Source organism: Mustela nivalis, assembly GCF_964662115.1.
Source record: "Mustela nivalis genome assembly, chromosome: 9".
Classification (NCBI taxonomy): Eukaryota; Metazoa; Chordata; class Mammalia; order Carnivora; family Mustelidae; genus Mustela; species Mustela nivalis.
This window is the reverse complement of record NC_139028.1, coordinates 110,076,048-110,103,683: the sequence shown is the minus strand read 5'-3', so window position 1 is coordinate 110,103,683 and position 27,636 is coordinate 110,076,048. Positions and strand designations below refer to the sequence as shown.

Sequence of the window (27,636 nt, the reverse complement as noted above, 5' to 3'; positions counted from 1 at the left end):
ACGCAACCTCTCGCTCGCCCGCCTGAGAAGCTGCGAAATGCTGGCGCAGGCGCACTCGCTTAGGGCGGTCGGTCTCCGCCCAATGGGCGGTGCCCCTCCCAGGGGCGGGGCGGAGGCCCTTAGGGGGCGGGGCCGTCCGTCCGCCGCTGGCGGGAGGGTCTCGCGGGGACTCCCGTGGGTGTGGCCCAGGGGGTGCTGCGAGTGTGTGTAGTGGGGGGGTGCGCAGGGGGCAGCGGTGTCGCGGTGACTCGGGCCCGCGGGCCGTCCGGAGCGGCGCGGGCCCCGTCCCCTGTCCCGGACGTTGGCGCGGAGTCACATCCGGCGGGAGGGGGCGGGCCTGCGGGCCCCGGAAGTGTGGGCGCGGGCCGTGGCTTAACCAGCGGCGGCGGTGGCGGCGGCAGCGGTGGCGGCGGCGGCCGGGGACAGGTGAGCGGGACCCGGGGAGGGGCGAGGACGGGGAAGGGGGTGGCGCTGGCAGTGGCTCCCGGCGCGCCCCCGCCTGTCCGCCTCATTCTGGCAGAGGCCGGTGATTGGGTGCGAGGGGCGCGTGACTGCCGCGGGCGCCTCTGCCCCTCGCCGCCGAAGGGAGGGAGGCCGGCGCCCCTGCCCCTAGTGCCCTCCCCTCCCTTCCCCCTGCGGGTGGGGCCTCGGGCCCCGCCCCGCCCCCCCACCGCCCCTCTCCGCCCCCCACCGCCCCTCACCGCCCCTCTCCACCTCTTACCGCCCCCCTCCACCCCCCACCCCATACTTGAGCATCTTGCTGGGCACAGTTCTAGTGACGTTAGAGCCAGATCGCCCATTGTACAGATGGGAGCCAGAGGTCACACGGGGAGGCCTGTGGCAGATAGGGTCACTGTGACTCCCTGCCTGTGCCCTTTCCCCAGGACAGTGAAAGAAAGAGGCTTTCAGCCTCGGGGCTCTGTTCTCCTTTTTTCTATACCCAGACTAGGAGTGCCCAGCGTCCTGACCGAACCCTACCCTTGGACCTGCTGGGTACAAAGGGCATTGGGGTGCGCGTGTGTCTCTCTGTGTATCTGTATATATTTGTATCTCTCACCAGTATATATCCAGTTCCTCTTGGGTACAAAGGACAGTGGGGCGTTTATGTCAGTGTATCTCCCTTGGGTGCCTGGTTCCTCCTCCTTTCTTCCCCGCAGCCAAGAAGGTGCTTATCTTCCCACCTTATAGGTGGGAGAAGGAGTGACCTGGGGCTATGTTGTGAGTTACTGGCAGAGTTGACCCTGCATCTTGGGGTTTCAACCCCTGAGACAGTGCCTTCTCAGTACAGTGTCTGGCCTCACCCACCCTAGAAATATCTCCTTTGGCCCTGGAAACCTCACAGACTCAACTTCCCTTCACTCACTAATCCTGTTGCTGAGTCAGGCCTTTTCCACTCTCTTCATTGGCCCCATGCCTCTTTTCCAGGAGTTCTGTTTACTACTGGTGTCCCCAGGATGCCGCCACTTGACTCTTAGGACTGTTGGCCCTAGAGCTGGAGGTGGCGGTGACAGAGGGAGTTGGGGAGGAAGGACTTTCTTCGGCTGTTGGGCAAAGCTGCAGCCCTGCCCAGGCCTGGACCTTGTGGTTCTGGGTGGGAGGAAGGGTTTGGGTGAACTTCTTGCTGCTGAAGTGAGAGTTTTTGTTCTTGGTGGTCGTAGTGCCCAGAAGGGCTTTTTTCCTCGATTATCTTGGAAACTGGCTTGTTGCCTTTGTAATCTCCATTAGGTAGAACATTTCATTTTAGATTTCTTCATCTGGGCAGCTTCTGCTGGCTGGTTTTTAGGTAGCAGTAGCTCTGATTTCTTGCTTGACTGCCATGTGCTCTTGGCACTGTTTTAGGGGCCTTGTGAACATAGTGAATTCTGAGAACATGTCAAGGTAGGTGGTGATCCCATTTTAGAGATGGCAAGGGAGTGGCAGAGATGTTACTTAATTGGGTCACATGGCCAGGAAGTGTCAAGTCAGGATTTTTTAAAACAAGATTTATTTATTTGACAGACAGAGATCACAAGTAGGCAGAGAGGTAGGCAGAGGGAGAGGAGGAAGCAGGCTCCCCGCTGAGCAGAGAGCCTGATGCGGGGCTTGATCAGAGGACCCTGGGATCATGACCTGAGCCGAAGGCAGAGGCTTTAACCCACAGAGCCACCCAGGCACCCCTCAAGTCAGGATTTTTAACCCCTTAGTCTCATCTTAAAGCTAATGTTCTTACTGGACCTTAAGAATCATCTGTGATGCTTAGGACAGCCTGGGTGGCTCCGTCGCTTAAGCATCTGGCTCTTCGTTTCAGCTCCAGTCATGGTCTTGGGGTCCTGGGATCAAGCACTGTGTTGGGCTCCGTGCTCAGCGAGTCTGCGTGAGGATTCTCTCTCTCTCTGTCCCCCCTCGCCCCTCCCCTCTCTCATGCTTGCCCTCTCGCTCAAATAGATAAATAAATCTTAAAAAAAAAAAATTGTCTGTGATAGATGTTAAAAATATGGAGCCAAACCTCTGGAAATTGTCAGGAGGGGTCCAGAAATCAGGTTTTTTTTTTTTTTTTTACATAGGCAATGAGTGATTCTTTTTGAAAGTGAAATTTGGGAAGCACCACCTTAAAGAGTTTGTAGATTTTTCTGTACTTGGAAGTGACATTGTTTCTAAGGAGTCTCGTTTTCTGTTTACTTATTGCTGTGAAATTTGCTAATCTGGCATAAATCAGCCATTGAAAGGGCATTGGGCTAACTAGCCATGTGAAGCATTTCTGGATACTTTTGGCCAGTACCAGTAGGGTTTTTCCAGGCTGACATAATCAGGTCATTGAAGACCTTCTTTTAATCCTGCTCGATCTCTGTTGTTCTGAAAATCTGTTAGTTTCTGCTTAGACTCTAGAGTTTTCATAAGGTTCCAGTTTGTTCCGGGGTAGTTGCCCTGTAACTCAGAGACTGCTGTAAGGTGAGGTCTCTGAGCATTTGGGTGCTTTGTCAGGCATGTTTACCTCCCAGGTCCTCTCCTCCTGCTGCATTTCTTTTCCCCTTGGCTGGTTTCTGTGAGAGACTTGAGCAAACCCCAAAACAGGTTTGTCGTGATTTAGCTGGTGCTGACAAGTGGGGCCCCTGGGGCTTAGGATGGGCAGGAGAGGAGAAAAGGAGAGACTCAACCATGAACAGGTTATCAAACAGATAGCCCAGGTCAGGTATGCCTAGCATTGAAGACATTTAAATAACTTTTAGTCCCACTGCTAATGTATCTATTCCTTTCTTGGCAGGATTACAAGTAGCGGAAGATACAAAGTCAGCATTATAGTGAAACTTTCTCTTTCTGTCCAGTAAACACTGATTTCTAATTTAATTTCTTTGTAAACAAAGGATGTACTCTGTATGATTAGAGATGTCTTAATTTACTGAGAGTTGTTTTGTGACCCAGGATATGGTCCCCTGGTAAATGCTCTGTGAATATTTGGGGAAAATGTGCTTCCTGGTTTGTTGAGTGGAGTGTCATATAAATTGTCAGTTAAGTTGGTTGGTGGTGCTGTTCCAAGTCTTAACTGCTTACTGCCTTTCTGTCTGCTTGTTCTATCAATTAGTGAAAAAGGGGTCATTGAAATTTATGACTATCATTATTGATTTGTCTATTTCTCCTTGTAGTTTTATCAGTGTTTGCTTCATGTATTTTGAAGCTCTGTTATCAAGTACATAAACATTTTAGAGTGTCATTTGTTTGATGAATTGACCCTTTTAATCCCTGGTAATAAAATCTACTTCATCTCATATTAATATAGCCAGTCCAGCTTTTAAAAATTATTGGATTGGTATCCAGGCTATGTACAGAACTACAACTCAAAATTTAAAAAAAAAAATGGGCTGGTTAAAATGGGCAAAGGACTTGAATAGACATTTCTCTGAAGAAGATATACAAATGGCCAATAAGCACATGAAGATGCTCAGTGTCACTGGTCATTAGGGAAATGCGAATCCAAATGACAATGAGATACCATTTTACACCAGTTAAGATGGTGGTTATCAGAAGAACCTGGAAGTGTTGGCAAGAGGATACAGGGAGATTGGAACCCTTATTATTGCTCTTGGGAATGTCAGATGCACAACTGCTGTGGAAAATGGTATGGCAATCCCTCAAGAAATTAAATATATAATTACCATATGATCTAGCCATTCCAATTATGGGTATATGCCCTAAAGAAGTATAAGCAGAGACTCAACCAATTTATTTGTACACTGGCGTCCCTGGCAACGGCATTCACAATAGGCAAAAGGTAAAAGCAACCCAAGTGTCCACTGACAGATGAATGGACAGACAAAATGTGGTACATCCATAGAACATTATCTAGTTTTAAAAAGAAGGAAATTTTGACATGTGCTACAACATGGATGAAACTTGAAGAAATAATGCAAAGCAAAACAAGCCAATCACACAGGGACAAATATTGCATAAGTCCTTTTATGTAAGATTCCTAGAGTAGTTAAGTTCACAGAGTCAGAAAGCAGAATGATGACTGCCAGGGGCCGAGGAGGGAAGAATGGGGAGTTAGTGATTCGTGAGAATAGAGTTTCAGTTTGGGATGATAAAAAAATTTCTGGAGGTGGTTGGTAGTGATGGTTGTATAGTGGTGTGAATGTATTTAATGCCACAAAACTGTACACTTTAAAATAGTTTGGTAAATTTTATATTATATATCTTTTGTCACAGTTTGAAAATGGATAGTGTTTAGAAAAATCAACATTTGCTTGATGTATTTCTTTATATCCCTTTACTTTTAAATTATGTGTGTCTTTAAATGGGTTCTTGTAAGCAACATAAATAGGTTTTGCATTTTGTAAAATTCAGTTTTACAATCTCTGCCTTTTAATTGGGATGTTTAGAACATTTATGTTTAATATGATTATTAGTGTTATTGGGCTTAACTATTATCTTGCTGTTTGTTTTCAATTTGTCCGGTTTTCTTTCTTCCCATTTCCTTTTTTTTTTTTTTTCCTGATCTCTTTGGGGTTGAGTAATTTTTATTATTACCTTTTATTTCCTATGCTAGTTTATTAGCTATAACTCTTTTTTGTTTGTTTTTTTTAGCAGTTGCCTTAAGATTCATAGTATGCATCTTTAACTTGTCACAGTCTATCACCAAATGATATTATATCATTTTGTATACGTTTATTTCTTTCCTTCTGGACTTTGTACTTTTGTCACATGTTTCACTTCTACATATGTTATAAACCCCACAATACGTTGTTATTATTTCTGCCATAAACAGTCAATTATTATGTAAAGAGATAAAAAAGAAAATGTTTTATATTTACCTACATGTTTATCATTTCTGGTGTTCTTCATTCTTTTGTAGATGCATTTCATTTCACGTTCTTTCTGACTTGAGGACTTCCTTTAATATTTCTTGCATGTGATGAATTCTTTCATCATTTAGATGTCCAAGAAAGTCTTTATTTTGCCTTTGTTATTGAAAGGTGTTTTCCCTGAGTATAGAATTCTAAGCTGATCTTTTAATTTCTACTTAAAGATGTGGTTCCAGTGTCTTCCAGCTTGCATTGTTTGATGTGAATTATCAGTTGTACTTTTTGTTTTTTTGTTGTTCCGTTTCGAGTGTGCCCTTTCTCCTTCTGCTTTTATCACTTTTTTTTTTTAAGATTTTATTTATTTGAGAGAGAGAGAGTGAGAGAGAGCACAAGTGGCAGGGGGTGGGAAGAGGGAGAAGGAAAAGCAGACTCCTCACTGAGAAGGGAGCCTGACGTGGGGCTTGATCCCAGGACCCTAGGATCAGCATGCTGAAAGCAGATGCTTAACCCACTGAGCCACCCAGGCACCCCTTTTTATCACTGCTTTTAAACAACTTAATCATCATCATGTGCCTTGGTATAATTTTCTTCATGTTTATTGTGCTTGGATTAGTTGAGTTTCTTGGATCCATGGGTTTATAGCCTTCATCAAATATGGAAAGTTTTCAGCCCATTAATTCTTCAGATAGTTTCTCTATTCTCCTTTCTCTTTTTTCTTTCAGGACTCCAATTACAAGTGTATAAGGATGCCTGAAGTTGTTCCACAACTCTTTGATGCTTCATTTATTTTCTCCCCTGGTCTTCTCATTTTTTTCTTTGTGGTTTGTTTTGGGTAGTTCATATTGTTATTTCTTCAAGTTCACAGATCTTTTCTTCTGTAGTGCCTAGTCTGTTGTAACTTCCATCCAGTATGTTTTTTTATCTCAACATTATAGTTTGTGTCTCTGTGGCTTCGATTTGGGTCTTTTTTAATATTTTCCATGTTTCTACTTAACACACTCCATTTTTGCTTTAGCTTCTTGAGCATGTGGGATATGGTTGTAGTGACCATTTTAATGTCCTTTTATGCTAATTCTGTTATCTGTATTTCTGAGTCTGTTCCTGTTGATTGATTTTTCCCTTGTTATGGATTCCACTTCCTTGCTTCTTTGTATGTCTGGTAATTTTTGATCAATGTCAGGTGGTGCAAATTTTATCCCCTTGGGTGCTGGATATTTTGTATATCTGTGTATATTCTTGGCGTTGTTTTGAGACACTGTTAAGTTACTTGGAAACAATTTCATTCTTTAAAGTCTTTCTTTTAAGTTTTGTTACCTGGATCAGGGTTAATTTTTCCCCACTAACAAGACAGCACCTTCTTCAGTGTTCCACAGATACCCTGTGGATTACTATCTTTTTCCACTCTGGCTGAGATACAGATTATTCTTGGCTCAATTTGCAGTCCAAGGATTGTTCCCCCTAATCCTGATCTGTACTCTCAGCACTCAGCTGAAAAATGGAGGGAGACCCTTTGCAGATTTCCAGAGTCCTCTCTTTGTGCTGCTTTCTCCTTTCTGGTCTAGGCACCATAAAGTCTGGCTGCCTTGGCCTCCCAGGACTCCCAACTTCCTTTCCCCAACCTGGGGAGACTGTCGGGCTCCGAGATGATCAGGCTTTGCCTAGGCACTCTGTCCCTCTATCATGGCCTGGAACGTCTTTCTGGGCAGTGAGCAGGTCAGCGGGTGGTGTTGGGGACCAGTCATTTGTTCTTTCCTCTCAAAAATCCCTTTCCTGCAATGTCTGATGTCCAATGTCTGAAAACTGTTGTTCCATTTATTTTGTCTGGTTTTTAGGTTGGTTGAGGCAGGAGAGAAATCTGGTCCTTGTTCCTCTGTGTTGGCACAGAGTGGGTGTCTCTGTCCAGTCAGCACTCATCGAGTGCCTTGTGTTTGCTAGGCATTGACCTCGTGCTGGGGTGCAGATCTGAGGGAGCTGGCTCACAGTCTGGCTGGAGAAGCATGCCGGTTCCTATGTGCTACATGCTCGGTGGTACTTACTGACCATCGTGGCAGGGTGGGCTGAGGTCTGTGGAAGAAGGAGCTGATATCTGAAGGATGGGCAGGCATTTTCTAGCTGGAGAAGGCATAGGAAGGAGAACTCCAGGCAGAGGGAATGGTAAGAGCAAAGACTGAGGGGCAGGATCTCTGTCATACTGACCTTTTTTTGTGTGTGTGTGGGGGGAGTTTTGGTCAAGTGATTGGAAGCCTGTTGCTTGTTCTGGGAACAGTAGGTAGCACAGAGAGTTGGGGTGGGGGGAGCAGTCCTTGAGGGTGTGGAAGGAGATCTAGCTGAAAAGGGGGGTTCGGGGTTAGCTGATATAGGGCCTTGTATGCCAAGCCAAGAAGCACAAGATTTTGAATGTAATACTAAAGCACTGGGGAGCTATGGAAGGTTCTAAGCAGGGATGTGCACACTCTGATTGGCTGTGTTCTCTAGCGATTCCTGGGGTGTGTGGGGGAGGGCTGGAGAGGGTGGAGTCTGTTAGAACCAGGCAGGCAGCTGCTGGAGAGGCTGGCTCAGAGTAGGCCTTTTGCTGGAGAAAGAAACTGAGTCCAGAGCCCAGTGTAGCTGCTGATAGGGAGTCTGTCTGTTTGATAATGGCCCTTGCGGGTTTGATAATGGGCTTCGTGGATCCCTGCCTGAGTCAAGAGCAGATATGAGGAGGCTCTGGCCTAGTTTCTCTTTTTCTGGGGCTCCACTGTTGCCCTCAATGGACCTGCCTGCCTCTGGGGAACCCAGAAGTTCATAGCATCAGACATCACTGGCAGGGGGAGGGTCTACAGGTGCCTCACCTTCTACCAGCCTGGGCTGGCCTCAAACCAGTGAGAGCAGTGGTCTCGTTGTCCTGGCCTTTGAACAGACAGACCCTAAGCGACCTCATACAGACTCCTGGGTGTCTGCCTTGAGCTTAATCCTGATCCTTCCTAAAGGGGTGGTCACACCCGCGTGCTCAGCTTGCCCTGCGCAGGTTCGGAAGTGCGGGCAGGGGTAGGGACAAGGCAGAGAGCTGCAGCCCGAGATCCTTTCTGAGTCATCTGAACAGTTGGGGCAAAGGAGAAACAAAGCGGCCATTGGGTGTGGAGTAGCTTAGGATGGTTTTCTTTTAGGCTGAGCCATGGGCCACAGGAGGAAGAGACTTTGCAAGGTGTCCCGCTTGTATTTTCTGTCAGGAAGTTTCGAGAATGGGCTGCTTATTAAATAACCTGTTTTTTGGCCATCGTATTGACTGAAGCGGAGTGTTACTGATCTGTGTTAACATCCCGCCCCTGGAGTTCTGTGGCACCGTTGATTGACGCTGCCTCCGGACGAATGTCCAGTTCTCTGTCCTCCGCCTCTGCTGAGGAAGTGGGCTGGGAGGGAGCTCCGCCGCGGTGATGAAGGCGGTTCTGCTTCCGTGTTGAGCCTGGCCTGAGAGCCAGGCATGGGACTTCCCAATGCACTGGTTCATTTCATCCTTAAAACAGGCCCGTGTCAGAGGAGAAACCAAGGTCCAGAGAGATGGAGTAGCCCACCCAAGCTCCCCAGCCAGTAGTGGCCGAGGGCGCGGGTCTGTCTGTCTCCCAGAGCCTTTCGCCACTGGGCTTTCTTTCTCTGCAGGCCAAGACCTAAAGGAGGTGCTGGGAGATCCGGAGCCCCGGGGTCTTGTGTGGCCAGCCTCTGCCCTTTAGAAGTCTAATGAAAAGATGTCAGCAAGAACGACCACGTCCTAAGCTTGTCCCCAGTTCTGGGCATTGTGTGGCATGGGCGTGCACCTGACTGAGGGGTTGGCACAGTGCCACGGTGAAGGGTCAGAGCCCCGGGGCCAGACCACCGCAGTGAAATTTGGGCTCTGCCACTTCCTTGTCAGGAGACTGGGGTCACGTGCAAGTCTTCTGTTTGACCCAGGTTTCTCATGCGTAAAATGAGGAAAGCCGAAGGCCACACAGCCACGAGGGCCCGGTGTGAGGATCAGCCCAGCTGCTGCCGACAGAGTGCCTAGGACACGGCCCGGAGCATCGTAAGTGCTCGGCATGTGATATGTGGCGACTGTCATTGTTTCTTTCTCACTGGTGGCCCAGAGAGCCTTGGGGAGGGAGCCGAGTGGTGGCGGGAAAGCCTGGTTTGCTCCTGTCAACGAGGCGTTCCAGGCTGTAGCACCCAGGCTTTGCTCTTGCCTTCTGTGTGCCTGGAATGCTCTGCCCTGGGCCTTCCCCTTCCTGAAAAACCCCTGTCTGTCCCTCAGATGTCAGCTCCTCTGGGACGTGTCCCTTGCTCTTTCTCTGAGAGTTGCGCCGGCCCCCGCAGGGCTCTGGAAGTGCCCAGGAGCACCCGCTCTCTCTCTGTGCCCTGCTGGTGAGCTCTCACAGCTGAAAGAGAGTCGAGGCGGGGGGCTTCTGGAGGGAGGGGTTCTGAGGAGGTGGCTTTGGGGGAGACTGAGCTGGAAGAGGAAGGCTCCCTCCCTTCCCCACCCCACGCCTGGTCTCTGCCATCTGTTAAGTTCTATGGGGGGTTTGGAGTAATATTTTAAAGGAGAACTCCTTTAGAAAACGGGAAAACTCAGAAAACAACAGGGCACACCAGGCGAGTCGGTAAAGAGTCCGACAGCCGGAGGGGTGGGGATAAGGGAAGGGGAGGAGGTGGCTGGTTTCCGGGGAGGCAGAGGGAGCTAGAAGCAGTGCTTCCGAAAATGACTCCACAGGTGGCGGGAGCAATGACTAGATGAACCCTGGCGATGGGTCAGGAGAGGTGTCAGGGTAGCCTGCAGGATTGGGAGCGAGGGCATGAGGCTGAGGGCGTGGTGGAGATGGGGGCGGGCGGGGCAGGTGGTCTGGGGGAAGGGAAAGGTGAGTAGAGGAGTGGAGCCACCCCTGGGACGCGGGTGAGGGGAGGACAATCGATCGATCGATCGTCAGGCTTGGGAGGGGCCCCTTTAGGGGTGGGCTGGGCTGTCCAAGGACTGTGAGTGAGGGGGGGGCCCACACCCTGCCCGCCGTGCCCTCGGGCTTAGGGTCTGCACTGTGTCCTCTACTGATGGACCGCCCTGGCCCTGCCAGCGGCCCACCCAGTAGATAAAGCAGTTGGCTGAAGTCTTGGTGCCACTCTGAGTGTCCCCTTGTTCGGCACAGGAAAGGGGCTCATCCTTCCCAGGTCTTCTCTCTTAGTGGCTTGCCTCAGGGGGGAACAGGGGCTGTCGGATGGAGTTATTCAGTGGACCTGAGGAGCATGTGGTTGTTACATAATTATTTACGTAAAGACGACAATCGCTTTCAAAAAAGCCTTGTCCTTAGAGGTTGTGTACCCCCTCCCTGGTGTGTTGGCATACTTGTATCTGGGGATCTTTGTGCAGATCGTTTTGGAGCCTGTTTCGGAAAGCCACACGCTTTGCCGTCCTGAGGACCTGCCCTCCCTCCCGAGCCTAGCTGGGTGCCTGGCCGGGGTGTCGGGCAGCATTTTGCAATGGTGGTAAGATGTGAGTGTGCGGATTAATGCTACCTAGTGCCCGCTTGGTGGTTTTTCTAGCCCCTCTAGAGTTATCTCGCTTTCTTCTCTTTAAGTCCTTATAACCGCCCATGACGTTGGTAGTGTTAGCCCCATTTTACCAGTGAGAAGCAGAGTAAGAAGGATGGAATCATTTGCCCAAGGTCACAGAGCTAGTAAAAGGTCAAGCTGGGATTCCATCCAGGAATATTTGGGTCTTAAGCCCTGAACTCCCTCTGCTTCCCTTCCTGCTGTCTTAACTGTTCAGCACTGGGGGGTGGGGAGGAGTTCCCCGCCCCAATCCCAGAAATTCCCTAGAGAGAAAACTTAAGAAAGGTCCCTTCTTACGTTTACATGGCAACTTTTCAAATTAAAGGGAAGGTCAGGTTCATGGTGCTTTGGACCAGGTGAGCAGTCCATGATGGTTTGATTTGTTTTTATTAACTTCCGTGGCAAGTCAGGTGGCTGAACAACCGGCCTGATACTTGGGTGCATGGCTAGAACCATTCTAGGGAAAGAAAACTAGATCAGGTCAACAAATCTGTCCTCATTAAGCAGCGGGAATAGGAAGGTTTCTACGGGAACCGCAGGTGTTTTGGACAGGAGGGGTGGGAAGGGGCCAGGTCTCTATAACTCAGGCAAACTGAACTGTGCAGGTTGCTGTGGGAACTGCTTATGCTGCCGTAAGTGGATGTGGGAAATTTACAAGAAGCCCAAAGCCTTTGCAACTCTCCCTGCAGTGTGATTTTGGGCTTGAAGTAGCTGGCGGGTCAGCATGGTCTCCTAACGGTGAGGAGAGGAGTGATCGGAACTGTGCTTTGTCCGTCAGGGGAGCTGGGGAAACAGAGGCATCCTGCTCAGTCCCAGTTCCATCTTGAGTCAGCAGTAGCAGTCACATTTGCTTGACTCAATATCGAGCCCTAAGAGTATCATGAGTTACCCCTAAACACTGGATGACCCCTAAGAGGCAGAGTAATTAATATTTGTTCAGTGCTCAGGAGGTTTCAAAGCCCTCTCCAGGGCCATTTGCTCTTCTGAGGCATACAGCCCCTAAGGTGGAATTACTGTCGTGGTGCCCATTTTCCAGATAAGGAAACTGAGGTTAAGAGACTTGGTCAAGGTCACACAGCTAAAGGGTTATGGAGCCAAAGCACAAACCCCAGGCATCAGTCCACATTCTGTGCTTCTCTCTCCGTCCTGTCGGGGGAGAGCTGGCATTGGCCGTTCAGACAGAGGCAAGGGGCCCTGGGCATCGCCAGCCGTCTCCGAGGCTGACACACCTTATTTGGATCTGAGCTTAGAAAAGACTGCATTTTGCTTTCTGTCTTCACTTTTTAACTTTATCTTTGTAAAGGATCTAATACCCATTGAAGCTGTTTGTTTTTGAGCTCAACAGTCCTGCAAAGATCCACATTGGGCAAGCGCCATCCAGACCTTACTTTCCCCTCTTCTCCCTCCCCATTAAAGACAGATCTGGAAGAAGGCCCAAAGTTTGAACCCTTCCCAGCATCCCCCATCCACAGCTCCATTCTCCGTCCTCTCCGGCCCACCCTGGGGAGTGGTGGGAAAGGGCACTGCCTCTGGCCTAAGGCCCCTGGGGTGTAGTGGAGTCGCCTTTGGGTCTGCTATCCTCGCTCGATCATCCTCGCTCGATCATCCTCGCTCGATCCTGCTCCCCACGCTCCAGGCATGGGAGATGGACTGAGTCAAGATAGCAAGCAATAGAAGGAAGTTGAGACCGTGAGCTGCAGGGCCAGTGGCCTGGGACTTCCCTCTCTGTGGCTGTGTGTGCTGGAGAGGCCCACGGACTGCAGCCCCAAGGCTGCCCTTGGTTCTGCTTGCTGCTGCTCCAGCTTGGTCCGCCCTCAGACGCAGAGCTTGGTGGCAGGAGGTGAGCCCCAGGATGCCTGGGAAAGGTCTTTGTCACCTCGCCCCCCCCCCTCTTTTTTCCTGTGGAATCTGTCCTGGGGCAGCCACGTGTCTGTCCTGGAGGGAGCCGTGTTGACAAGCCACACTCTGCCTGTTGTTGTTGTTTTACAATGTTCTAATTGGCGACTGAAATTTAAGAGTGGAGAGCAGTCACTTGGGTCTGGAGTTTTCGCTTCCCTGGGAGACCCGGCAGGTCTGGCCAAGCCCGGCTGCCCTCCTGCCCCTGGCAAGTGCCCGAGCTGGACTGAGGCCCCCGGCTTTCCAGAGGGACACCCTCCCTACCTTGTGGCTTGGCCTTGGCGGGCCTGGCCATTGTAGATGGCCAGGTTCATGACCTCTGCTGTAGGGAGAGCTGCAGAGGAGCCAGAAGAAAAAGAACGTTGTTTTCCTTCTTGGCTTATTGGCAGGGAAACTGAGATTTTCTCTTCTTGCCGAGGGAACACAGATTAGGGCATGCATCATCTTTCCCACTTTGTTCCCTGTCTGATCTCCTTTGCGTCGAAGGTATCACCCCCCAGAAGAGGACTGTGTGGCCGCCTGCCTGCCTCAGCGGCCTCCCGCTCCCCGTCTCCCAGCCGTGTGGGTCTGCAGCGGCTCCTCCTGGGGCCCTGCTCTCACCTGCCAGTGGCCCGTGACTCCTGTCCCTGCACAAGGGCAGGGCCTCCAGCGAGGCCTGGCAGGCTTCTCATGCCCCAGCCCTCAGAACCCCTGCTTCCCTGCTCCTTGCTCCACCGCCCCCCCCCCTGCGTCCCACCCCTTCGCACCTGCCCTCGCTGTGAGTGTTGGTGATATTTTTGGTTTTTACCACGGAGTTGAGTTGGGGGAGTTAGCATCAGTGTTGACATGTTTGGGCTGTGCGTGGCTCGCAGTAGGAACTGGGCGTGTATTCACGCCCATCCGCCCTCCTTCATCCTGCCCGCTCTGACGGGGTCTGTGCACTTCTTGGCGTGTAGTAGTGGCTCCGGGAGGGCCTGCAGAAATGAAGGAAGGCGTGCGGAAGGGGAAAGAGCCCTGTTCCTGCGCCTCCGTGTCTTGTCTGACTTGTCTGCCAGCTGATGGACCTGTTTTCTCCCTTCCTGCCTTGGTGTCTCCTCCCTGCCTCAGTCTCCCTTCCTGCCTCAGTCTCCCTCCCTGCCTCAGTCTCCCTCCCTGCCTCAGTCTCCCTCCCTGCTTCAGGCCCTCCTTGCCTCAGTCTCTCCCTCCCTTCCTCGGTGCATCTTCCTGCAAGCACGGCTACGAGCTGTCAGTGTGCCGGGGGCTGGGCCAGGAGCTGGGAAGACAGAGGTGAACGAGACAATCTCCCCACCTTCCAAGGAGCTTGTTGTCTTCTCTCCTGTCCCCTCCCCCAGCAGCAGTTTCTAGACAGCACCTGAGAAGTGTGCAGCATCCTCCCGGGCACATGGGTAAGCAGAAGGGGGTCCAAGTCAGGGCCTGAGGGTGCTGGTCACTGTACTTGTCAATCCCTCCAGAGACAGAGCCCCTGGGCCGTGGGTCCCCAGGTAACTTCTCAGTCATGTCCCAGTTCTCTGTATGGTGACATCCCTGACAGTTGTGGCCATTTTGAGAAGTGCTGGTTTGGATTTTTCTGGCACATCGGGTGACTGGGAGGCGGACACTGCTGGCAGCGGGTGCCCAGGCTTCAGGGGTGCCTGCTCTGTGGGCCTCAGGCGGAGTGTCCTGTGCTTTCCTGCCTTTTCTGAATTACGAACTCAGGGAGGGGTGTGCTGCGTTCTGCCTCACTGGGGGGCCCTGAGAATCAGGAGAGGTCTCTGTGACTTCGGAAGGAAAGGCATCGGTCACTTCCAGGGCTGGGCGATGCCTCAGTAAAGCCCAGGCCCGGAACTGTTGTCAGAGGGCGAGGATGTGAGCCACCTCTGTCCTGGAGGCAGGGACCAGAGATGGGCCTGGGTGATCAGTGGGTGACCAGTGGGCTTGCGCGGGATTGGAAGTTCTGCGGTTTGGACAACCTTGTAAATAAACCGTCTACATGGCTCTCCTGCGGTGGGCGGAGCTGGTGGGGCAAAGACACCCATGCTGTTCAAACACCAGGGACGGAAGGGGACTTGGCCCTCCAGTGGTCTGACCCCAGCAGCTTACAGGACCTTGGGCAATATCCTTATTATTTGTTTCTGGGTTTCATTTCATCTCTGAGATAGAGGTAATTAAGCCTTCTATTTGCTTTAGTTCCTGGAGCAGTTACAGAAATTAATGGGGGAGTTTGCAAAGGGCTTTGATCTCAGAAGAAAGGAGCCATGTGACTGGCAGGGACTGTTTATACCCATTTCACAGGTAAGGAAAGTCCAGTCCCTGAAAGCAATGTGTGGCACTTTTGGGTGTGGACTCCCGAGCACACAGATTTTTTTAGAAGAAGTGGGGATACGTGGCTCTTACATGTGCCTGCTGTGACCGTGAGGTGGTGTGAGGAGGCCCGGGCACAGGGAGGTGGGGAGCCTGGTGGAAGGAGCAGCAGGCCAGGGTCAGGCTCCCAGGCCGGGTGTCCCCTCTTCTGTGAGCACAGAAGTGAGCTATATGCCACTTGGCCTCAGTGTCACCAGCTGTGGAATTGGGCGTGGTAGAAGCGGGAGGGATATCGGGATGTTGAGTTAGGGACCGGAGAGGGTGGAGTTGGAAGTGCCATGGCCCGCGTGCCGCTGTGGCCGCTCCTGCTTGCCGTGTGCCGAGGCCCACTTCCTGTCGCCTCTGGGATGCCAGAAGACCCAGGCTGCCCTTGGGAGTTCCGGCTAACGGGGTTGATCTACGGTGAAATGGAGGTGTTTCAGACCTGAAGTTCTCGAGGCATTTAAACTGTGTGTGGCCGTTGTGAAGTCTGCTGTGAAAGGGGATTAGCCCAGGCGATGTTTCTTTCCTGCATGTGGGGGCGGTCGTCTTTTCCCAGTCAGGGAGTCACAGACAGGAGCTAGAACATTCTCCCAACCCTTTGATCTTCCAAGTGCAAGCAGGGGTGACCTCAGCTCGGAGTATGCCGCGGGGGATGGGGTTCCCCGACCAGGGACATGCGGTGGGAGAGGAAGATCTCAGGAGGAGAGCTGTGCGCTTCCTCTGTTGCCACTTTGGGGAGAGTTCTCGCCGGCTGAAAGACCGTGATTATGCGGATCATAATCTCAAGGTCTAGGGTTTTTGTGTCTCTGGGATTTCAAGGCCGTCAAACAGAACCAGGCATGGGGCTTTAGACTGGAGAGGAAGACTGACATTTAGGGTGGTGGGTGGAGGGGTTGCACCCTCAGTGTGCCCCAGAATTATCTCTGATTTCTTGATTGGCCACCATTCTTTAACCCAGCCAAGTCCCCTTTCTAGCTAAATGTCTGCAGTCACTTACTGCCACTTTGCTGTTAAGTTACATGCTTGGTGCTGTTGCCACCCCAGTCTTCGTGAAAGCAGCGGCAGCCCCGCGCCAGTTCTAGTGACACTGGGCCCCTCTTTGTGTGACCTGGGGAGGGGACTTGCTTCCACAGATCTCCGTTGCACACGCACCCGCCCTGCTGGTCCCAGGATGGACACACGCGCTGGCTCACAGAGATGCCAGTGACAGCCTCGGGGAGCCCCAGTGAGGAAACAGTTCAGAGTGGTACAAAATGCTTGAATGCTTTACAAAGTTTTTGTTCTGGTTCTGGTGACTTTCCTCTAATGAAAATATTTCCTTTTTCTGGGGGAAAGAGAAAGAAAGTGGCTGGGGAAGGACGAGCCTGTCTTCTCGGTTGTTGAAGGGTGGGTTCTGCGTCACTGCCTTCTGGTCAGGCGGCTCCCAGTGTCCCCGGTGCCCCCAGTGCCTTCTGGGCCTCGAGCCCAGCACAGACCCTCCCCTTGGACTTCCCCTGACTTGGGCCCTGGGGAGAGTGGGTCTCTTGGCCTGTAAAAGCCCTGCAGTGTCGCAGGCGTGCTCTCTGTGGAGCTCCCCACAGAGCTGGCCAGAGCTTGGGGTGTCTTCTCAGGAGCTGTAGCCTCGATGTTCTGCTGGTTGGTCTGGATGCTGCGGTGTCTACACTGCCTTGCCTGCCCCCCCCCCCACCCCGCAGCAAATCTGGAGCTTCAGTTCCATCCCGTGCCCGGTCACACTCTGCCTACACGAGACAAGCCACAAGCACCCGAGAGACATGTGTCCGGGGGCCCGACAGAGGTCGCTCAGGAGCGACAACACGGGATCGAGCCCTGACTTTGCCTCCTTCCTCTCCGCACGGACCGCTCGACGAGCCCCTTCCTCTCCGCGGTCTTCGCTGTGCCTCTGTCAGAGTGCTGGACGGAGGGCAAGGAGAGGCCACAGATGCCATACGAGTTGGGCCCTGGGTAGCTTAGTTAAAATGAAAACTTGTTAAAAGTCACACGAGGAGTCCTGGACAGTTCTGCGTCTGGAGGAGGACTCGGGACTCTGGCGATTTCGAGGGGCATGGTGCGAAGCCCCCGCGGGGAGGGCCCTGCCACTGCCCGGCTGCATGACCTCGGGCAAGGGACTTCCCCTGTCCAGGCTTCCGTGAGGTCAGGTCAAGGTGGCAGTACTCACCACATAAGCGGGTGGCGAGGGTCATTGTAACGCAGGTGCTTACTCAGTGCTCTCACTGCCTTCCAGCTACGGCGGTTCCGACAGAGAAACCCAGGCACGAAGAGGTCAAACAGTAAATGACAGGGAGGGATTCAGACCCAGGCCATTTGGCTGCAGAGTCCATTCTCCTAACCTCGAGGCCAGCGGTTCTCAAGTGTGTTCCTGGGGGCCCTTGGGTGGGGGGGTTCTTTGAGACCCTTGCAGGCTGCCTGTGAGATAAGAATGATTCTCATAATCTAAGGCATTATTTTGCTTTTTCCTATGCCTCCTGCATGAATATACAGTGGTTTTCAGAGGGGACACAGAATGCGATCATGTCATCCTTCTGGTGGCTTCCGGCATATGGGTGGTTGCGTGGTCCTGAATTTAACAATTTTCCCCCCTGGCAACCACGAGCGTGTTTTCCATCTCGACAACCTTCTCATCTTAAGAAGGTTATATAAAAAGAATCCTATGTTATATAAGCAGAATGTTCTATAAATGACTTTTCACTCAGAAAAAGTCCCTTGAGATCCATTCAAGTCGCAGACAATGATTTCTCCCTTTTTACCGGAGAGCCGAGCGTTACTGTGTAGCCGGAGTGCCGCTTGTAAGACTCTTGGCTAATTGGAGATCATTTGGGTTATTTCCAGTTCCAGGCAAGTCCAGTGAAAGCTGCTAGGAACACTCAAAATAAACTTAAAAAATTTTTCACTTTTAATATCTAAGACGGCCAGTACTAATACTAAAATCCACATGAGGGAAACCTCTGCGGGTTCCTCAGTACTGTTAGGGGTGAAAAGTGTCCTGAGACCAGAACGTGTGTGATCTGCCGCTTGAGGCCCTGCTGCCTCATGTGGGACTTACGGAGCCCAGACGGTGACACCGCTGTGGGAGGGGCCTGGGGGACAGGTGCTCTGTGTGTTGGAGTGCACCTACCGGGGCCTCCGTAGACACCCCGCTGACTGCGCGGGGGGCGTGTGGTCAACCATTTGCCCGGGCCTGAGCTGAGCTGTCTGCACTGAGCCCCGACTGTGGGAGCCCGCGGACACCTGGTTCTGTGATGGAGCCTGGATTGGCGTGGGATCCGGGTCACGCCGTCGGCCGTAGTAGTACATGATTTCTGTGGTGTCGGAGTCCTCCACCAGCGTTTGTTCTAGGCCCGCACTGTGTCTGCAAACCTTACGCCAGCCCATTTTGCTGACGGAGAACCCGAATCTCAGGGAGGTCCCAGCTGTAGGCAGACCCTCGGCTAGGAAGGGCAGGGCCGGGACTGAGACCAGGTCTGTCTCCAGAGTCCTGCTCCACTTGTCTACTTTTGCCCTGCTGGTCTGGTTCATGGCGGACTCCCTGGTCTGCAGGGTGGGAAGCAGTGTGCCCCCGAGTTCTCCTTCCCAGGGCTTGTTCAGCCGGCTGTTCCCCTGCTCTAGCTTTCAGATCAAGGGTTTTTGAGCAGCAGGGTAAGATGGGGACAGAAAGGAGGTCTGGATTTTCACTCTGTTCTTTACTAACCTTTCTGATGTCCACCTGTAAAGGGACAGTTGCCTGTCCCCTCCCCCCGCGATCAGGAGAGACCGCATGAGCAAAACTCGCTATTCCTTGCCTTAGAGCTTGGGGACCACATGGAGCCTTAGGAGATCAGAGATGGTGGTGGCCGCTCTGTTTGGCTAGCCCTTTCTCAGTGGGGTGACCCTATAATTTGTTGTCAAGAAACTCGTTTTGAGCTTGAGGAGGGGGCACCGGTCACAGCTATGCCTACATAAGAGGAGTAAACCAGCACTTTGGTGGCCCGTGGGAGGCTGTCACTGTTGGTCAGTTTCTCCTTTCCTCTTTCTGATGACCTCGGAGAGGCCGTTGCCTTCCATTCCAGATGGGGAAGCTAGGACCCGGAGGTCCCCTCTGGCCACACAGTTGCCATGTTGGTCCTTGATTCTAGAGTGCCAGGCAGCGTGGGCTCCTGCAGGCTGAGTGCTGGTGCCAGGGAGGACGGGGGCCTCCTGGTCTCGGTCTCTGGAACCTGGAATCTTTTGAGAACGAACATCACTCTGTAATGAGGAAGATCGGCATCAGGGCTGTAAGGACGAAGATGGCAGAAGATCCAGTGAGTAGAAAGAGTGGCCTCGGCGTATCTGCGCTTCTTTCCCTTCGTCCCCGGGCTCCCTCCTGGAGCTTAGCTGTGACCCCTCTATCACACAGACTGTCGATGTCCCTCTTGGCAGAGTGATGGGGGGGAGGGGCGCTGAAACCAGCTCTTCTGTCACAGCGGCTGTTCTGTTGGGATTGGTCGGTTTTCTTTGCCTTCCGAGTTCTCGGGGGCCAGTTTGATGACTTCTGTTGTTCTTCTCTGAGGAGGCCCTGCACGTGACAGTCCCTTTCCATGGCACGTGGAGAGCGTGGTCGCTGAGCACAGTCGAGGGAAAGCCCAGGGGGTCGGGGCACTAAGCAGAACAGGCAGCGAGCGATGCCCTTGAACCTGGGATGCTGAAGCCACACGGCCCCCAAGAGTGAGGGTCCAGGTGTGTTTCAGGCAGAAATAGACGCTTCCGGGGTGCCTGGGTGGCTCAGTGGGTTAAGCGTCTGCTTTCGGCTCAGGTCATGATCTCAGGGTCCTGGGATCGAGCCCTGCATCGGGCTCTCTGCTGAGTGGGGAGCCTGCTTCCCCACCTCTCTCTGCCTACTTGTGATCTCTCTCTCTCTGTGTCAATAAATAAATAAAATCTTAAAAAAAAAAAAAAAGAAATAGACGCTTCCAAGAGGGCCTGCTGGTGTCAGGGTCCACAGGTGGCCTTGGACCCAACTTGGTCTCTGTCCCCGATGGCCTGGCTTCTCCTCCTGCCCTTTCCTGGGTGCTCCTCGGACGGCTTTATCTAGTACCCCGAGGAGTCATGGTGTTGCCTCTGGCTGCCGAGGGCTTTTCCTTATCCTGCTGCTCATGGTTTGGTGGAAGGAGTGTCTCCCTGGTCTCCCGGAAACAGGGGATGACCGGGTGGCCCGGTGCCTGGTGGGACCCTTGCCCCTCCCTGAGGCTTCCTGCTGAGGGGAAGCATCGTGAGAAACTGCAGTGTGGTCTTTCCCTCCGTTCTGTGTTCACAGGGAAGATGGAGACTCTGAAGGACAAGACCTTGGAGGAGCTGGAGGAGATGCAGAATGACCCGGAGGCCATTAACCGGCTGGCCCAGGAGGCCCCCGAGGTAGAGCGAGGCTGTCACGGGGCCCGAGGAAGGCTGGCAGATGGGACTGCGGCCCTGCTTCGGGACACCGGCTCAGTGGGAGTTGGGGCCATGTGCTCCTACCTGTTCTGTGGCCTTCCCCGGTTTGGACCAAGCCGGAGAAGTCTCCGAGATCTGAATCCAGTTCCTGGGCTTTCTAGGAGTTCTGGGGTGTCCAGGGCTCCTTTGTGAGTCCCCACTAGTGTTCCAGCCTGACCCTGAGGCAGTTTCTGAAAGTACTGGTACTGTTTTGTGGCTGCCTTTCCTTGTTGGGCCCTTCAGCTCTGGGAGGAGCCGTCCTTGGCCTGGGGCTTGGGCTCATCTCTTGTTTGACCCCATTTCCTGTAATCACTGGCACCTGACCATTCAGCCCATCCCAGTCCCCATGGGAGTAAAATAACCCCGAGTGTGTAGAGCTTTATGCTTCATAAAGGCCTTCCCTGCCTTCCCGTCTCCTTGACCCCGTGACCCCTGCGAGGTCAGGTGGCTGGATGTGGCCAAGAGCTGGGTATACCCACCGTCCCACCTTGAGTGATTCCTGCCTGTCCCCAGCTCTGGAAGCCAGCCCTGGTGCCCCTCATGCTGGGGACAGACACAAGCACAAGCAATGCCAAGCTCATCGGATTAGCGTTCGGAATAGATTTTTATTTTCACTGATGAACGGGTATGGTGTGTCTCTGCTGGGGGTTCACGCTGTGTTCTCAACACGAGGGAGGCTACCCTGTCCGGCTTCTCCCCGCTTTCTGTAAGGGATGTCCCATGAGGCCATGTTCCCTTGCCCCTTCCTGCCTTGTGCTCTGGCTGCCCCCAGCTGCCCCCAGCTGCCCCACCAACCAAGTGAGCAATCTTTGCTGGTGGGGAGTGGGGTAGAGTAGGGGGCGGGGATGAAGTAGGAGGCAAGCTGGGAGGACAGGTAGGGGGACTCGGTGCGGCACATTCTGCGGCCTTGAGCCTCGCTCAGTGAGGACTGGAAGCCAAGCCTGCCTCAGCGGTCAGTCAGGCTGTGACCGGGACAGGATCTGGCCCAGCCAGCACCGAGCCGGACTCCCTCATCCTCCATTTATCTGTCGTGAATGAAGCAGCGAGTGTTTCTTGACTCTGCCGTGAACACGGCGTTCTGGGAATTCCAAGGCCTGCTCTGAAGGAGGTGTAACTTGGCGAAGTGAGCCTTGACACAGTGTAATTAATTGACTCCCAAGCTGGGCGGCTGTAGACTTGATGCCAAAGCACAGGATGGCGGGAGATGTAAGCGCAGACAACCCCTGAGGCTGAAAGCGACTCGAATTTTGTGGCGTGCAGCCAGCCTGACCAGTCGATTGGAGTTCTTGGAGGGCAAGAACACCCCTGGGATCGAAGGGAAGCAAAGTAGGGCGAGCTCCTTAGATTTGCAAAACCTCTCTGGTGAGGTTTCCACTGTGGTCAGTGGAACCCAGTTTTATACAGCGCCGCGCGGCCGTGCAGAGACGGGAGCTGGTCGGTGTGCGGTGTGGACGTTGCTTGGAGAGAAGCAAGCTGGCTGGTAGGGGGCCTCTCTCCACAGAGGGCAGTGATTGGGTGGGGGGTCCAGGCAGGCCGGTGAGCTCTTTCGGGCGGGGTGCCGGAACTGTCTAAGTACTGCCCTCCCCTCGGGGACTGGTGGAGGGCGTCAGAGTGAATCCCGACGGAGGGAGAGAGATCGGGCGAGGATGTGGAACGGGCAGGAATGTGCAGGGCAAGACGCAGGGCTGAGTGACACAGCTTGAGTTACTGGTTGAGACCCAGGGAGAAGACGGCACCTGGGAGGGCCGGTGGGCACCCCGATCCCGGGGCTCCAGCAGCCGCTCTGTGGAGGGGAGGGAGGTATGGAGTGAGACGAGCAGGCTCCAGGCCCGCCCCAGAGCTCGGAGCCCGAGGCTCCATGGCTGGGAGCAGCAGGAGGGCAGGCTACGGGGACACCCCTGGCCAGGGGTGGGGGGGCACCGGAGCCGGTCCCTTCATCACGCGCTGACCATGGCGTCCCCTGCCTGGCAGGTGCTCGTGCATGGCCGTGCCCTCAGCCCTCTCCTGGGCACTGAGCGCTCTCTTCTTGTGCCACACGGGGGTCTCGATGCACGGTCACGGTCTCGGGGTGGTAGGTCCGACTGTCCACCCCACCTTGGTAGAGGACTCCTGGGCACGAGGACGGAGCTGCAGGCCCGAACAGGTCTAGGGAGGGCTCCTGGGGCTGCCGCCTCCCCTGCTAATGGTCACAAGGGACCTGGCTGAGGGGAAGGCGCTGCTTTGCTTGGGGACATGCTTTCAGGGGGACAACGGCCAGGGGCAGAGGTTGGTGTATGGCCTCAGGTTGCCTGTGTTGGTGGGGGCCTCCTGGGTTCGGGGTTCAGTGAGGCCCCTCCAGTTCTTGGGGGCCCCGCTGTTAGCTCATCTGCGCAGCTTCTCTGCAGGACCTACGTGTGGCCTGGGAAGCAAGGACAAGTCTCCCTGGACTCAGCGTCCTGGTCTGGCCATGCCCTTCTCATGCCTCTGAGTAGCCATCCTGTGCTCTGACTCAGGCCATCTCAGTGCACGAGAGTAGGCCTCTCGCCTCAGAATCTCGGGGATAAGTAGTTTGGGATTTTGGTCCCTTCCCTCCTGGAAAGCCTCTGAGTTGTTCACATTAGTGGTCCCCTGGCTTGCTGGAGCTCTGCAGGGCTGCGGTGGGCCTGGCTGCTCCTCCCGTGACTTGGGCAAGCTGCTGACTTCAGCCGCATTCGGGCTGTGTCCATGGCCCGGGGTGTTGGGTTCGGGGTTCAGTGAGGCGCCCGGCTCAGAGCGCATGGCTCAGGGTTTGAACCCAGGTCCCTCGGGCCCTAGTTGCGGGTATTACCTCTTCTCCCATCAGGGTCGATGAGTCCCAGAGGCCCCAGGTATAGCCTGACATGAGGTGCGTCGGGGTGACGGTGGTGAGGTTCTCACGGTCAGCGTCCTGTTCTTCCAGGTCCAGGACCTGCAGCTGGAGCGGGAGATGGCACTGGCCACCAACCGGAGCCTGGCGGAGCGGAACCTGGAGTTCCAAGGCCCCCTGGAGATCAGCCGCTCCAACCTCTCGGACAAGTACCAGGAGCTCCGGAAGCTCGTGGAGCGGTGCCAGGAGCAGAAGGCGAAGCTGGGTAGGGGCGGCCTGGGAGTCTGGTCTGGGGCGCTCCTCTGTTAACTTGGGGGCCCCGCTCGAGGTTGGCCTGGGAGGAGCTCCCGGAACGGTGCGGAAGGATGGGTTCCCTCTCCCTTCCCGGGGACAGGAGAGGGCCAGCCGTGAGGATGAGCCCGTGCCGGCCCCGTGCTGAGTGCTTTACGTTCGTCTTATTGCAACAGCCGGGAAGGGAGGGTCCTGTTTGGGATTGGAGTCGAGAGCCTGTCTCCCGTGCTGTCGCTGGGCGACACCGCCAACTCGGCCTCTGTGCCCTGAGCAGCTGTGCTGGGCTCTCAGTGTTCTAGGACCTGCCATTTGTGAAGTGCTGGGGGCAGCGGCGGGGAGCGCTGTCCTGGTCCCCGCCCTGAAGAAGCTTGGTGCCGAGACCCTGTGGGAGCCTTGCCTCCCCCGCAGCACAGGGCTGGGGCTGCTTGGTGGGCTCTGATGCCCGAGTCCTTCATCCTGCTGGCACAGGGAAGGCTGGCTAGCCGAGGTCTGGGGGGGAGAGAGAGAGAGCCCCTCTCTGCTCAGGAAGGTGACCTCAGAGAACTGGGCTCCACGGGGCTCCGCAGCAGACCCCCTGGGAGCCATGGCTCGGCCTCTGAGCACACAGAGAACACTCCGAGGGTCTTTGTTGAAAGCTCAGCTCCTAAGGTGGAATTGAAAGGCACTTGTAGAATGTGGATCTTTCTGCCCTCCCTCCCAGAGAAATTTTCTTCGGCGCTGCAGCCAGAGACCTTGTTAGACCTCCTGCAGATCGAAGGCATGAAGATCGAAGAAGAGTCTGAGGTAAGGTGGCCTTCGCTGTGCCTTCTTCCGTGGGGGTTCGCTGTGCCTTCTTCCGTGGGGGGGGGGGGGTCAGGCCCCGGAGCGGGAGCCCTTTGGAGTGAGCGCTGAATGTCTGCAGAGCTGGGATGAGGGGGGTTAGCAGAGGTGGGGGACACCATTAGTCCGGGGGAGGCCCTCTCGGCCCCCAGCCCCGCCCCAGCTGCCTGGCCTCTGCTCTGCCTGCCTCTGGCCATGTCTTCAGTCTGTGGGCGGATGGGCTGCCTCCAGTTCTCCGTGCTCTGGGTGGAGGAAGCCGCCAGGGCCTTCCAGCGCGGGGGCCCCCCTGCACGAGCAGCCGAGTAGCTAGTGTTCGTCCATTTATTCGGACATGCGGGAGCCGCCGTGAGCCTGGCACGGTGCTGGGGCGGGGGACAGCAGTGGCCAGCACAGCCCCTGCCGTCCAGGAGTGGCCGTTCTGGTGAGGGAGACGGAAGGCCCCAGCGAGTGCAGGTACAATGTGTCAGCGGTGAGAAGGGACGCAAGGAGAAAGTCCCCGGTGGGGAGCAGGGAAGGCAGGGAGCCCCTGCCTCGGGCTGACGGGGAGGGCTGGATCCCAGGCAGTCCCCTGTTGTCACCAGACCTTCTATCTTCTAGGCCATGGCTGAGAAGTTCCTGGAGGGCGAGGTGCCCTTGGAAACGTTTTTGGAGAACTTTTCCTCCATGAGGATGCTGTCCCATCTGCGAAGGGTGCGCGTAGAGAAGCTCCAGGATGCGATGAGGAAGCCCAGAGTTTCCCAGGAGCCGGCTGGGGACGCCCCTCCTCCACGGCCGCCGCCCCCACCTCGCCCGGCCCCTCCGGCGACACCCCCTGTGGCCAAAGAGCCGTCCCCGCCCCCTTCGGTAGTGCCGCCTTACCCCTTGCCCTACAGCCCGTCCCCTGGCATCCCCGCGGGCCCCACCGCCCAGGGCCCGCTCCAGCCGGCCCCCTTCCCGGTGCTGTCCCAGCCCTCGTTTCCCTACGGGGGGCCTTTGGGCCCCCCTTACCCGGCAGCCCACCCGGGACCCCGGGGCGCTACGGGCTACCCCTGGTCCCCACAGCGGAGCACACCTCCCCGGCCAGGCTATCCCGTGGCCCCCACTGCTGCCTCTGGCCCCGGGTACCCCGTGGGGGGGAGCCGGGCCCCCAGTCCTGGCTATCCTCAACAGGCCCCCTACCTCTCGCCAGGAGGAAGACCTCCCTACCCGACGCAGCCCCCGCTCCCCAGCTTCCCAGGTCAGCCCCAGCCCTCAGGACCCCCTCGGCCACCCTACCCCACTGGGCCCGCGCCTCCCTATGGGTTTCCACCACCTCAGGGTCCTACCTGGCCTGGGTATTAGACAGCATCCTGGCCCTCGGTCCTTCTCTCCTCCGACCTGTCCCACAGCCCTTGGCCCACCCGCCACTGAGATTCGAGGTTAAATTGGAAGTGGACTTGTGTCAGCACACGGGGGCCTTGCGGGGACCTGGTTGGGAGCGTGGAGGCCTGGAAAACACCAGGCAGGGTGACTGGCTCTGCCACCCCAGCGCTCCAGCGCCCTGGCCTCCCAGGGCAGGGGTTGGGGTTGGGGGAAGAGAGCGCCTCCTTTTAGTGACTGACTTAGGTCTTCTGGTGCTAGCCAGGCAAGGAGTTCGGTACCTCTTCGGGAGTGTCCCTGTGAGCGAGCAGGAGCACGTGTTTGAGGACACGTACTTGTGCCTGCGCTCGCGGACACTGGAACCAAATGCAGTGATCTCAGTGAGGCGGGGGCTGGCCTCTGGCCCCTGCTCGCCCCCTCCATCTCTCCTGGGATTTGGCGGGTTCATCCCGGTGCCCACAGCCTGGGATGCCACTCCGTGTCTACTGGTCCTTTCAAGGATGGCCTGCCCCACGCATCATGTTTGGGGTTGGATTGGGGGGGAGTGCAGTTAGGAAGAACACTTGCTGACTTTTAAGTCCCATAAAGCCATAATTGAACTCTGCTAGGCCCGTGTCAGAGAAGTGTGTCCTGTGAGCTGGTCTGAACGGTGGCGGCGGAGCCAGGGCAGTGAGAAAGCTGGGGGCTGTGAAGAAGGAGCCCAGACCTTGCTCGCACTGGTTGGAGAATCCAAGGGGTCGCCTTGCCTGGATGGGAGGGAGCAGCTCTGGCCCAGGAGATAGTGGTCATGCCGGACTCATTTAGGAGTGGAGGGCCGGGTCACCTCCCTGCCACGCTCTTCTTGGGGCCCTCCGCTTCGGGTTGACTTCTGGGATTCCCAGCCCCCCAGCCATCCACTCCTCTAGTGCCTTGAATCTCATCCACAGCAGCCCCCCTTCCGCCCCCCGCCCCGTTCATCTCCGTCCTCTGGCTCCTGGCCTTGCCCCCCCACCCCAGCACCCCTCCTCAGACAGACATCACAGGACGCCCAACAGTGACTTCCCACCTGGTGCTTTCTCAGACACCATCGCTCTGTCGACGGAGTCCGTTTCTTGGCTCTTCTCTCGTCTTCGGAATGTACAGGGCAGGGACTGTGACTCCGTGCCACTCGCGGCCCCCGGCAGCTGGGGGTTTTAAGTGCGTTCAGTAATAATGAAGGCAGTAGACCAAAGGGATATGATGAACGAAGCATTAACTTGATTGTTGGGCATATGAACCGGGTCTCAAGGGCAGACTCCGGAGCTGCTATCAGCTAGGAAGTCACACGTGCCTTGCAATGTCCACTACTTGAGGACCCAGCGTTTGGTGGGGCCCGGGGTGCCGGGGGCCTGCGGGGAAACTCGACCTTCTGGTGCCTGCCCCCGGCCCACGCCATCAGCAGGCGTTCTCCATCCGCGCCCTCGGTTGCTTGCCAATTGTGCTTGCTTCTCATAAGTTATTTATAAAGAGAAATCACTAATGGACTCTGCTGGTTCGAGAGCTTCCGGACCGGGTGAACGATCGCTGGTGTTTGTAGAATTCATTGCCGTAATAAACTTTGATGAGTTACACATGGTGTGGCAGCTCCGGTGGGTTTGCGAAGTGCACCTGTGGCTGCTGGGGCGGGGGTTGGGGTGGGGTTGGGGGACCGGAGTGGGTGATGGTGGGGGTGGTGGGAGTCAGGATCAGGCTCTGCTGAAAGGCCTCTTTGATCATGTCCACAAAGCCTCATCTACCTGGATGTCCTCTCTTGAGTGACTGCCTGCCCCTGCCCCTTTGCCCCGGGGCTTGGCTCTCAGTGGCCTTTTCCTTCTCCCACACTTTGGTTTTCCATCTTAGTCTTTTTCCGCGCCGAGGCCTGTG

At 54.9% G+C, this 27,636-nt stretch overlaps 1 protein-coding gene across 3 annotated transcripts; it reads left to right on the top strand.

The window, feature by feature from the left end:
* The first annotated feature begins 100 nt into the window (after positions 1 to 100).
* On the top strand, positions 101 to 27,344 carry VPS37C (VPS37C subunit of ESCRT-I). Of its 3 annotated transcripts, XM_082748008.1 has the most exons (7): positions 310 to 426; positions 9,201 to 9,312; positions 9,538 to 9,647; positions 20,329 to 20,426; positions 23,401 to 23,572; positions 24,299 to 24,381; positions 25,015 to 27,344. In XM_082748008.1, the coding sequence occupies exons 4-7, from the start codon at positions 20,334 to 20,336 to the stop codon at positions 25,735 to 25,737; spliced, it is 1,071 nt and encodes a 356-aa protein (XP_082604134.1). In that variant the 5' UTR covers positions 310 to 426; positions 9,201 to 9,312; positions 9,538 to 9,647; positions 20,329 to 20,333; the 3' UTR covers positions 25,738 to 27,344. The 3 variants fall into 3 exon arrangements, with proteins under 3 accessions (XP_082604133.1, XP_082604135.1, XP_082604134.1); XM_082748007.1 differs by lacking the exon at positions 9,538 to 9,647 and having other exon boundaries at positions 101 to 426; XM_082748009.1 differs by lacking the exons at positions 9,201 to 9,312; positions 9,538 to 9,647 and having other exon boundaries at positions 129 to 426.
* The last annotated feature ends 292 nt before the right edge of the window (positions 27,345 to 27,636 follow it).

Excerpts from the sequence above, each read along its gene's own strand:
- VPS37C (XM_082748007.1), top strand. The coding sequence starts at position 20,334 with ATGGAGACTCTGAAGGACAAGACCTTGGAGGAGCTGGAGGAGATGCAG. Across the intron at positions 23,573-24,298 it reads GGAGCAGAAGGCGAAGCTGG|AGAAATTTTCTTCGGCGCTG; the intron begins GTAGGGGCGGCC and ends CCTCCCTCCCAG. Across the intron at positions 24,382-25,014 it reads AGATCGAAGAAGAGTCTGAG|GCCATGGCTGAGAAGTTCCT; the intron begins GTAAGGTGGCCT and ends TCTATCTTCTAG.